The sequence below is a fragment of the Battus philenor genome, unplaced genomic scaffold (assembly GCF_028537555.1).
Source record: "Battus philenor isolate CCGP_79_NKW_IND1 unplaced genomic scaffold, ilBatPhil1.0.hap1 SCAF_17, whole genome shotgun sequence".
Taxonomy (NCBI): Eukaryota; Metazoa; Arthropoda; class Insecta; order Lepidoptera; family Papilionidae; genus Battus; species Battus philenor.
The window spans coordinates 1,059,724-1,072,761 of NW_027181679.1; the positions used below are offsets into that span (position 1 = coordinate 1,059,724).

A 13,038-nucleotide genomic window follows, 5' to 3' on the forward strand; every position below is an offset into this window, starting at 1 on the left:
ATTACGTACGTAGTACGTTAAAAGTAAATAGAATTTATTATCTGAGTGTGACGATTAAATATATAAATCTAAAACTGTACAATTAGTGGTGTATACAATTTGATTGAAAATATAAACATTTTATTTTCTGTTTCTGTATGTGGCGTCAGATATAATAAAACCGTGATAATAACATAGTAGAAAAATCGATTTAAAAATTCGCTTTATAACACATTAAAATCAATTATTGTTTACTTTCTTTCCTTGCAGAATTTTTAATGCAAGAAGTCATTGACCTGTTGTAATGTAGTAAAAAAATACATATTTTTTACTTTATCACCCTACTTAACGCTTTTATAATTTTTTTAAAATGTTTTTAGTTTGTTTTGGAGAAAAATAAATTTAATAATTTTAACGGTAATTTATCGATTCATGACATCCAACCCTATTCGATATCATCGGTTAAAGGGATGGGTAAGGGCAGAGGATTAAATTGTGTAAATAGGGATTAGATAGATAAGCCCGCTTTTGTTTACGGTGGCGGGTTGGCGCCTACGGTGCGTAGCGCGACGGACGATTTCGCGGCATTTTTAGCTCGAGTTCATTCACGATTACTGTCACTGGCAAGCGCGGATTATGGAATTAAAAAAAAAATGCAACTGACAACTCGCTCCCGCGCTTTTAGTCAATAGTGATTTGCTAAAATATTAATTTTATTATCACTTTTGAGCGTTTCCGTTTTATTATAAGTTTATTAAGAAAATTCCAATTTTCAGTTTCGTAATGAACGTGTAATATCTGTAATAATAATAATAAATTACATTTCAAATGACATTAATAATTTTTTGAGGTTATTATTGTTCGAAATAATTGCAGATCTCTGACAGGTAAAAGACTTTTTTTAGATAATTCCAGATTTATCTGTACCTGTCGAACGTCATCCTGTTCATGTTAGCTGTTTTGACTAATGTCTCTTTAGATATGAAACTTAATAATACGATATCGAATATCGGACCATCATTATCTCAGCCGTAGAAAGTCCAAAGCTGGACAAAGGCCTCTCCGATATATTTTCAGTAAGATCAGTTCGGAACTACCTTGTGGGCTGAAGTTCTGCGTTGCGTTTCACGGTTTATGGTCAATATTGTATAAATGCTTATTAACCCATATTTCTTTTTTATGACATATTTTTTTCTCTTTTAATGGCCAGTCTACCTTTTACACCTATTTTAGTTTGTATAACGTAAGTAGGCTATATATATTAACATAAGCGGATCAATATTTTATAGGTTAGTTTCACATTCACAGATTATATTAAAATTTGATATAAATTAATTTGTAAAATAAAGTAGTAAGTTTATTGTAAATAGAAGACAATTGTGATTTGTACAAGTGTATGTAGTAATTTTTGTCGCAAAAACTATGAATAGATGTATTCTTACTAGGCCATTTAGATCTTGTGATTTTTTAATGTTAAAAATGCCATGGGTAAGTCCATTAGTGGGTAAACCAACAACGTAGTCAAAGACATGTGAAGTTTCCGGATGCAAGCAGAGTAAGATCGGTCATTGTGGTGATATTGGATGCCTACGCCTTGCAGTGGACTCCTATTGGCTAAAAACAATGATGAACCAGATGAAAGCTTAACGGTGTTCAAATTTTTAACGCAAACGAACTACATACATTTTCGATGTTATACTGTCTGCGATAACTATTTATGTTGAGCCGTAAATGTCAAAACATTATACATCTAATAATAAAAAACAAACACATAGTGTTTAATTGTCTCTGAATGTAGATGGCTTTGTAGTTTTTACAGCTAATGGCCTACAGACATTTCGCCTTAATAATGCGGTGTATTTAATTAAAAATTCAAATTCACAGTTACCAGTTTGAGGAATACTTTTGAAATTTTGTCTAAAGGAAATTCACTGCATGCTTAACGCAAACTAACTATAAATTATAAGGATATTACAAATGTACTCACTTCATGAGAGGAGTCATGGACATTTGATGATCATTGTGGTTATTATTCGACATTTTAAACATAGAACGCCCACTGCTGAACATAGGTCTCTTTTGGAAATTTCTAATAAAGTCCGATGACCTTAACAAAGTCTGTCCACCTTGTGGGTCTTTTCTGTATTTGCTGGTCCGTGATCTCTTTCTATGTATATCATCACCATCAGAGAGCCATATCATCTCATACCAATCCTGCAAAGGAGTCAACTAACCGATTTCTAGAAATTTTGATGAATTGTATTGTATTGTTATACCGTATGCAGTTCAGTAGTAGTGCAGAATTCTTCACGAGCTTAGTAAAGTAGTAAGAAAATGTTGTTAACCATGGCCTTTGTCTCCAGGTCCAACTCCTCAGGGAGTAGCATCAACTCGCCGCTCGGGCCGGCGGCGTCGTGCGGCATGGCGGCTAACCCGTACGCGGTGCCGCTGTACGGCGGAGCCCCCGTGCAGGGCTACGGCTGCGCCCCGGCCGACCTGCCTCATTACGGCGATATGCGAGGCGCCAGCTGGTATCCCGCCTCCAACGACCCCAGGTTTGCCAGTGAGTCGGCGGAATTCTTTTTTTTACTTACAAACTAATTTTAATAACGTTTCGTCTTGGGTAGTTTAAAATAAGTGCAGTGGCAACACTATAGTTAACTCTTTAATTCAGGGTTTTATTCTTGTTAGGATATGGCAACATCGTTGTGACTATCTTATGTATAAACTTTTTAACTATTGCTATGGAGACAAGACGAAGAACATTAAGTGCCGAATTTGATAGAATCTAGAATCAGATCAAACTCCCCTAAAACCTCCCTTCCTTATTGGCATTATACATCTTAAAGATATGATGATCACAAACGCACCCTGATCTGAGAAGAACTAACAACAAACTTAGACGGGTTTTAAAATTTTAAAAAGTGGAAACATTATTTTAACGGAATCATTATTTACATTGAATCAGATATAAAACCCTATATCATATATGACACCGTCTTAGCCGGAAAAATTGTAACGAAAAAAAAATTTTAATTCAAATTTAGAATATCTTTATTCAAATAAGCATTGATATGCGCTTTTGCATCGTCGATTGTTTTAACATTATAAGCAGTAAGCTACCACCGGCTCGGAACACAGATTGTTGAGGGCCAACCAGAATCTCAACAGTTGCTGTTTTATATGAAATTTAACAATTTTTGATGTGTACATTATAATATCAATCATGTAAATAAGTCAACAAATCAAGTTTTACACATTTAGATCACCTAAAAACTATCGAATGCTATAATTAGATTTATTTAATAATATGCTTTTAATTTTAGATCTAAAACTAAGAAAGGGACGTATTAGATATATTTTTGAACTTTAAAAACCATAATAAACTTTTAAAATAAATCGCTGGCAATATTGAGGATTTAAAAAAAACGAATATAGAACGCGGGAGATATGTTAAAAAAAAGGTATCTAAAATCGAATTTGAACAAATTTTATTTTTAATTTGCATTGTTCGCGGTGAACTATAGCCCGTTATGTATCTGTGGTATATGATCGTTCAATGTGACATCACTATGTGTTAGTCTGTACGAAATATGTACAATATTAACATATTCCTTTTACCGATTTAAAAATTAAATTTAAAAGAAATAAGATTTTTTTTACAATGACATTTAATATTTCCGTATTTTTTTTTGGTTACGTTTCTGTCTGTCACATATTATACAACTATTTATTAATTTAAATCTTAAACTATTTTTAACTTAGTTTAACTAAACCAATTTCAAAGTGCTTTTAAATTACTACAATTTTTTTTAATTATTATAAATAATTAGGATTTATTAAATTCATTTTATACGTATACATCATGGGAGTTCTTCCCAAGCGCCTAATTCGATAATATCAAGATTCACATTGAATTCCTCTAAAATGGCGTCCTTTATCTTAAAGCGATGATTCCAAACGCACCCTGAACGGAAAAGCGCACACAACAAACTCAGGCGTGTTTTTTGTTATCACTATTACAACGTCCTTAACACAGGAGTAGAGGAATTCGTTCCTAAGTTTTAAGTCAAAAAAATCCTTCAACTTTGTGAATCGCTTAAGTAATTGTTTTAATTTTACCACCATATTATTTATTAAAGTATCAGTTTTATGAAATGATCAGTGCATCTGTTATATTGCAAGTCCTAAGCCATCTTTTAAAATACGTGACATTTTTCTTGGTGCTATCTTCATCTTCTAAGATAAAATCTTTTGCTTGCGGATGTGATTTCTTTGATCGCCTTTTTTGTATGAACACTACGTGGACGGCCTGGTCTTGTCTGTCACAAACAGAGGAGGTTACATTGCACCTATCAATAGCTCTATACACAAACATTTGACTTATACATGGCGTACGGAGGATCATAAAAAATATATTTGGCGCCATACCTTCATGTGATGCAATCACAGCAATTCGGTTCTCTCTATCATCCCACTCTATTTTAAAATCACAAATTATTTTACAACATATTGGCGCGAAAACAATAAAACATAATGAACAATCATATAAAAGTGACATATTCCAAATTCAAAAATAATGTTTTGTTTATTTTTAACTATAGCAGTAATTATGGCCAGGTTAAGTGTATATCGAGTATGTACCGTTATATTATTTTCATTTCTAAGCTTTACATCTCTCTAGATTTCAAATTATATTGCACAGATAGCTCCCCTTTGTTTTCTTCGAATTATATATCGTAATATTTTAAAACAATACGTAGTATTACATTATTAATTGACTTATTTAAAAATATAAGGATTCCGTTAGATACTGGAACATTCGAGAATAAAGGCATAATTTTCTTAACGGTGTAAAAATTGAATCGCGTTTTTTCTTATTTTTAATATGCAAAACATTTGACCTCTTTTTCGCCTGGTGTTAACTCCCAAGTCGCTAGCAATAAACGTATGAAAAATAATTTTATTAGATTATAATTTCACATAATAATAAATTAATTAAATAACTCATCGATAAATCTCATCTGCAATCTTCATAATTTAAAATTATCTAGAGCCATCATGACGTCACGGGAATATAGACTATACTATTACAATTTGTACTGTAATAACGCGTATATATTAAAATAGCTAAATTATATGCTAAATTGCTAAAACTGCTAAAGCTATATTAAGCAATCGATGAAATGTTTTTTTTAATTAGATTCTAACTCTGTATATTTTAAAAAAAGTTTTTTTCGTACCGCTCATTTACAGCTCTAATACGTTAAATTTCGATACAGACAAAAATTCATCCATAAATAATAGATAAAATATACAATTGTTGAAACATAAAAATATAAATATTAATATGTATATAATTAAAAACAAAATAACCCGTCTAAATAGTATCGTATTGCATTAATGCATTTCTTATACCAATACCATTAAGAAGACAGTGAAAACATTTAAAAAGGCAGTTTGCGTGCCGACATGGCGGCATAGAGTATTTGTAACTTTAGACAAAGGCAGTCGGATTATGCAGCCATAGCTAGAATCGCAAAATATTATTTTTTATTTAATTATTATTTATCTGCGTTTCGAAACAAAATATTATCTGTTAAAATTCCTTGAATTTACATGGTACTACATTATCGTCATGTCAAACCATTGTCACACATTCCAAGGCCCGTATCGAACGATTTTACGCAATCTTGACTATGTCGAAGTTCCACCTAGTGTGAAGTCATGGAATAGGGACGAGGAAGTGGTCACACGAACTGTAATTTTTAAAACTGGACTTGTTAGGATGTCGTTAAAAATAAACAAGACATCTATGATTTAAAAAAACATGATAATTAGTTGACTGTAACACAGTTTTCAATAGTTTACGATTAAAGTTAGATGAAGAGACTTAGTTAACATACATAAATGTCAGCAAATTTTTTTTTAAATATTAAACGTAAATGTAACAAAGGCACGGATGCTAATATCTATGAAACATAGATCATAACAAGATTAAAAAAAGTAGGTGGCTCCAAAAGCCGACGGTTCCGCGACCGATATCCTGTATATGCCCCGTCTACTGTCACTTCAGACAAGAAATTCTTTCAGCTACGTCAGTCAGCCAGCTACTTTGGTCTTTCTGCGGAACTTCTCATATCTGATTCCATCTCCAGGGAACCTCCGGGCATAGTCTCCTTTATTGCTGTCTTTATGACCTTCAGCCTCCTCCTAAAGCCCATCATAAATGACCACGTCTCATATTCAAACATTTACGGCTCACGTTCACGGTCTTTTATTATACCAAATTAATAAAAAAATAAATAGTGATCTATAAAAATAGAATAACAATTAGCGAGGGTATTAAATGAAATGTTTTATATAAAGTGTCGCTTCTGGCAAAGACTTACTCATTGAAGTGTAACTTGATCTGAGTTGGGAGGCAATACGCGAGCTGGTGCATTGGATACCGCCTTTTGATTTGTCAACATATTTGTAATATTATACATATGTCGTTTATTTATAATTGTCACCTTACTCATAACATGTATAAATAATTAAACATATAAGTTAAAAATAAGTCATTGTGACAAATAAAAAACATTCTATTAGACATTAAACACAAATACAGTACACGGCGATAAATATTGCACATTGCATACTAATGACAAAACCTTACATAGGTAGTGTGGGACAGAGATAATGCTCTACGGAGCCGAAATTAGCCGATTGTCTCTTTCCAATGGTCGATGTGCAATATTTATCGCCGGGTATTATACGTTATTTTATATTACAATTAAATATTATTATTTTAAGCCCTAGGTCGTTCCGTAGGTGAACATATACCTCTCCCCTGTGTAGAACATCTTCGGTTGACCATAGAATGGTCATCATTATATCTTTTTTGAGGATGTTCTGGGTCAAGTAAATTCAATTATATAGTTTTAATTGTCAATTACAAATTATAAACTTATTTGCATCAAGAAAATATCTGTCTATCGTCCAAACTAGTCAACGATGACCGGTCTAAAACTAATTTCAAAAGCTTCACTTGAGAAGCAAGATGGCGTCGACCGCGCCTTACGCCCGGTCACCGGAACACAATGACGGGAAGATAACAATCGGGAAGCGCAATATACATTACAAATAATTCCGAATAGTCAATCCGTATTAATAAATATAGAACTAATATATTCTTTTTTATTTTCCGTTTAAAAGTAAAATCAATTCGTCTTAAATAAAAACAAAATTAAAAAGTCCGCGGGAAATTAATGACAGCTGTCAAAGTTCATTTCTTTTTAAATTTATATCTGCAACCGGACATTATTTAATATTTATTTTTCTATTTAACCGTGTATTTTTAGAACAGGATATAAAGCATTTGTTTATATTATTTGATTAAAATGATGTATACACTGTGATGATTGTCAGAACAAAATGTTTTCTAAGCGCAAATAAAGTAACTCGCATAGAAATTATTTTCCTGAATAAACATTTCACAAACCAGACAACACTTGGAGCTCTAGCATTGGCAAACACTTGATGATTTTACAATATATTTATAATTTTATGATTATATACACTTTATTGTCTATGTCATGGTCAATATGAATATAGCATACACTTCTTGACATACTTACTTTGAGTTTTTTTTTAAAAACAAACTGTCACATTATGTCATATATTTTACTAAAAAGTATTTATTAAAAATTATATTTTGTAATTCTACTACGTCGTTAAACTAAATTAAAAAATTTAAACTCGAGTTAAAAATCATTTTAGTTAATTTTCTTATTAGTTTCTTAGTTAGTTGTAGTTTATTATGTTTAATTATGTTTTTGTTACGTTATAGCTATGTATACGACTTGTAAAAGATGATAATGCTCTTAAAATTGAAAATATATGTCCGTCACCATTGTAGAGTACACGAATGGAGATTAAAACGTAACATTTAAACATCTGAACATACAAAAAACCCTCTCCAATTTCGTTAACCGAATTATTATACCACTAAAGAGGTTGTAAGAAAAAGTGGTCAGTGCACGTTGATGGCACGCCGGGCTCCCGTAGATACCTGTACGAGGGAGTTGTGTAGGTAGAGACAAAATAAGCAATTCCGTCGATCCGTCCCATGTTTGTCCACCACTAGAGTCTTGGCTGGACAAACACGAAGCCTCACGTCGGCAAATAGCGAAAGGTCGAAGCAGTCTTAGACTCGCCTAAAATCATTTTCAGTTTAGTTCACGGCAAGCGAGATGGATGCAAGTTGAAATATAGTTAAATACGCGTTCACCACTCGACTCGATACTCCGGTCACTTCAACCATTCTTGTATCATGTTGACAACACCTACGTAATACGAAATTCTAAAGAGAATTTTGCACTTTGTTTGCGGTGTGTACATATCAATGTCTGTCTTGTTTGATGTTGCTAGAAAAATATCTATGTCAAAAATACATACGATACATACCTACATACATTTTTTTATAATAACATTTTTGAACGACAACAATTCTTAGAGACAATACCCTCCATTTTTACTATATACAATAAGACATATTACTGAACATTTAAAAGAAAAAATTATGCCGAGTTTTTTGTCGTTTTTCCGAGCATTTCTTTGATCCTTTCGAACTCAGCGGTAGAGTATAAATCCAATATTGTATATCACATTTATATTGAACATATAAATGACAAATAAGTACAATATAATATGTAATAAATGTATTATATGATTTATATCACATTTATACCTTCAATATAAAGGTGATATACAATACAGTGATTATTTTCACCGATGTAAGCGCCACCATCTATCGTCGTTGGCAAGGCTTATAGAGTTGGTAGATATTTTTTAAAAGATAAAGATAAAATTCATTTATTCAACATTAAAACTTTTAACAGAATCTTATTCGTCGTCAACTATCTTTTTTAACTCTATTTTATTTTTGACTCTACTCTCCTTCGTAAGGTGTTTAGTTAAGGAGAAGAAGCAGAATATAAGATTGTATCTAGAGAATAGAACCCGTGATCTTAGATCGCAAGTCTCAATTCTCTACCACTGGACTGCCGTTGCCCAATTTCGCTTTCTTTTTGTAACCTTGTTGTAATATAATGCTATAACTATTTGTATATATATCATTACCAACAACTAAAATTTTTACAAATAAATACGTAAATTAAAAAATCACACTAAACAAAAAACAAACGATATTACATGAATCTAAATCATTATAATATAATTTTAAATATTAATTATCAAATACTTACCTACCGGTTCCTTTGCCTTTAATTTGTCAATTAAAAAAAAAAGTTTTATAAACTCCCAACAGATAATTACCATCACAACTGTCATTGACAATTTTGCGAATGATAATCGTGTTAAAACCGACAGCACGGTAACACAACTCCCCGATCCCCCAGCGATAAAATATCGTAGAATGTTGCCAGTACTAAATAAACGCGCCTGCTGGCAAATTGTGCGTGAATCAACATTGGGAATAATAGCCCTATTGTATTACGATCACTCCCCTCGTGCCTGTAAAAATACAGTGGGTCTATTGCAGACGATAGATCGAATGCTGCGCTCTCCGTGTGCGAAATGATTCCATATTTATTATCTATAATTTGTTACACTGTGAGAAAATGGAACGCGATGTCGTTCTATATTTAAATTGTAGTTATTATCTGTATAACTGTCGTTGTTTTAGTCCCAAGACTTCCACTGCAAGGCTATTGCAATATGGCATATGAGCAAAGGATATCTATAAGGGGATATATCATAATCAAGTAAAAGGACCAATATTTAGCCACTTCCGCACATGCAGCGGTAGTCTACACAACTATGTCTACACGACACGATATGATGATAATGAACTGTATATAGGATACAGATTATATAATTACATCTGTTAGCCTAAGCTTTATTAAGTAAGAAAAGGACTAATATTTAGCCACTTCCGCACATGCAGTCGTGCAATAAAATGCACCGCCCGCCAGCCTGCTGATAAATGCGTATGCGGACAAACAATGCGAATTACACAACTGCCACCGTCAAATCACGCAACACGTGTTTCACCCCTCCACGGGGCATCTTCAGGAGTTATGTTACACCGATTAGTGCCAAACGCAGAGTCGAATCGGTAGCACTCGGTGGTTACCTAGGATAGACTTCCGCAAGGTAACGCCTGATTCCATTAAATATACCATAATCGTCACGCTTGGCAGGCCGGTTGGCTATCGCAGTGTGGTATTGTGGTACACAGAGGATGCTGCTGCCCATCCTCTGGAAACTTATTTGTGAGCAGTGCTAATCCTATGTCATTCAATGCGTAAAGTGTGAATAATATAAGATCGTATCCAGGGAATCTAACCTACAACCTACGATCGCGTCTCAGTGCTCTACCACCAGACTACCACTGCTCATTTATATAACATACAAAAATAAAAGAACAGAAATGCATATATATGTAGGAACTGATATCAGCTGTTTTGAACTTTTTGGAAATTTAATTATTTACACTATTACATCGTTCAATTCGTCAAAAATTTCGTATAAAAACAATTCCACATGACTCAGAGCAATAGAGTCATCTGTGGTCGATAAAAAATATCATATGATCAAAAAGTAAGGTGAAATTTTCATTTACTCCCAGCCATTATACAGGCGGGTAATTTTTATCCTAGTTTGGTAGTACTGTCTATAACATATGACAAGCGTCTGTTTGTCAAAAGTTCGAGTATAATTTGACTCAGTTCATCGGACATTTTGAAGGATGTTTTGGGTCCCAAACGCTTCAAATTTTGATTGATGTCATACTGCATTGGTTCTTCGCGTCTTTTTTGCCCAAACCTCAACTGGTTTCGTTCCACAACCACAGTATTAACCTGATTTAGCTCCGTGCGACTTCTAGCTATTTAGCAAACTCAAAAAACTAATGCGGGGACGCCATTTTGACATTAAGGAGATAAAAACTTAATCAAAGATCTTGAACACTATGTCAGATAAAGACTATTCTGTTTCGAGCAGTGGAAAAAACGTTGGCAAAAGTACGTTTTATCAGACGGGGATTACTTTGAAGGTGATAAAATTTAGTTGGAAGAATAAATAAATAATTTACATTTTATAGTATTATGTATCGAAATTTTTAATATACTTTTTTCAAATTAAATAACGATATTTCTTTGTACATAAATAGTACATGATGTATGTAAAGGTCATTGTCATTAAATTTGTTTTTTCTGGTATTCTGTAATCAAAGAATACGTAACATTAAAATGTTAAAACACTCAATAATATATCGTGTATCATTCGTCATAAATACATTAATAATACATATTAATTAAAACACTATAATTAGTTTTATAATCACAGTATAAAAAATACATAAATTATTTTTGCGGTATGACATCGACCAATCGACACAAAAAAATCCTTTAACATTTAAACGCAAGACTTTTATTTATACTTTAAAAAAAATTATCTTACAGATAAGTACACTAAAATGCAGGGAAAAATAAATGTATATAATATTTTTTATATATACTTTTAAAAAAAAACTTATGTTGCAGATATACAACACTATGCATTTATTCTTAAGTGTAGTACTCGTTTTACGTTTAAGTGGTATGTTGCAGTTTTACATCACTACGCATTTAAGGGTTAAAATGATTTAGGCTGAATCAAATGATATTCCAACTTTTGAAACACAGACACAACACAACAGCAAAAGTTATATATTCTAATAAACCTAGTATGCGGCATGGTTGCATGAGAACAGGTGTGAATATAGAATTGGGAGTCAAAATAGATAGTGACGAATGAGATACAAATTATATACCAAAAAAAAGGATAGTAAATAGAATATAGTATTTAAAAATGAGATCTGATTTAATAAATATAAGTAGTCGAGTGAAATGATATACCAAAAAAATGGTAATAAGTAACATATTTAGTATTTAAAAATGAGATTTGATTTAATATATATAAGAAGTCGAGTGAAATGATATACCAAAAAAAAAGGTAATAAGTAACATATTTAGTGTTTAAAAATGAGATCTGATTTAATAAATATAAGTAGTCGAGTGAAATGATATACCAAAAAAATGGTAATAAGTAACATATTTAGTATTTAAAAATGAGATTTGATTAATTATATATAAGAAGTCGAGTGAAATGATATACCAAAAAAAAGGTAATAAGTAACATATTTAGTATTTAAAAATGAGATTTGATTTAATATATATAAGAAGTCGAGTGATATGATATACCAAAAAAAAAGGTAATAAGTAACATATTTAGTGTTTAAAAATGAGATTTGATTTAATAAATATAAGAAGTCGAGTGAAATGATATACCAAAAAAGGTAATAAGTAACATATTTAGTGTTTAAAAATGAGATTTGATTTAATATATATAAGAAGTCGAGTGAAATGATATACCAAAAAAGGTAATAAGTAACATATTTAGTATATAAAAATGAGATTTGATTTAATATATATAAGAAGTCGAGTGAAATGATATACCAAAAAAAAGGTAATAAGTAACATATTTAGTATTTAAAAATGAGATTTGATTTAATATATATAAGAAGTCGAGTGAAATGATATACCAAAAAAGGTAATAAGTAACATATTTAGTATTTAAAAATGAGATTTGATTCAATATAGATAAGAAGTCAAGTGAAATGATATACCAAAAAAAAGGTAATAAGTAACATATTTAGTATTTAAAAATGAGATTTGATTCAATAAATATAAGAAGTCGAGTGAAATGATATACCAAAAAAGGTAATAAGTAACATATTTAGTATTTAAAAATGAGATTTGATTTAAATAAATATAAGAAGTCGAGTGAAACATGTAATTGGGGAGGTGATGACGGTGTTTCGGTCGGCACTAGAGGAAGACAAACTGCGGATGAATGCAGCTGACACGTTGGTCGCATTAAGCGCGCCTGCACGGAAACGAAGCACCCGCACGCACTCGCTCCCCGCCGGCGGTTTTTAATTTCAGCAGACTGACCGCTCCGGGTCCTTGGCTTTTGACACGCCCGACTGTCTCACCTTCATCCCGCTAT

At 32.0% G+C, this 13,038-nt stretch overlaps 1 protein-coding gene across 1 annotated transcript in view; it reads left to right on the top strand.

The window, feature by feature from the left end:
• Positions 1-13,038, top strand: part of LOC137919951 (thyroid transcription factor 1-like) — a 67,836-nt gene that overhangs the window by 6,338 nt on the left and 48,460 nt on the right. The window contains exon 2 of the mRNA XM_068763175.1: positions 2,343-2,542. Within this exon, the coding sequence (XP_068619276.1) occupies positions 2,343-2,542 (200 nt within the window). The remainder of the gene's footprint in view (positions 1-2,342; positions 2,543-13,038) is intronic.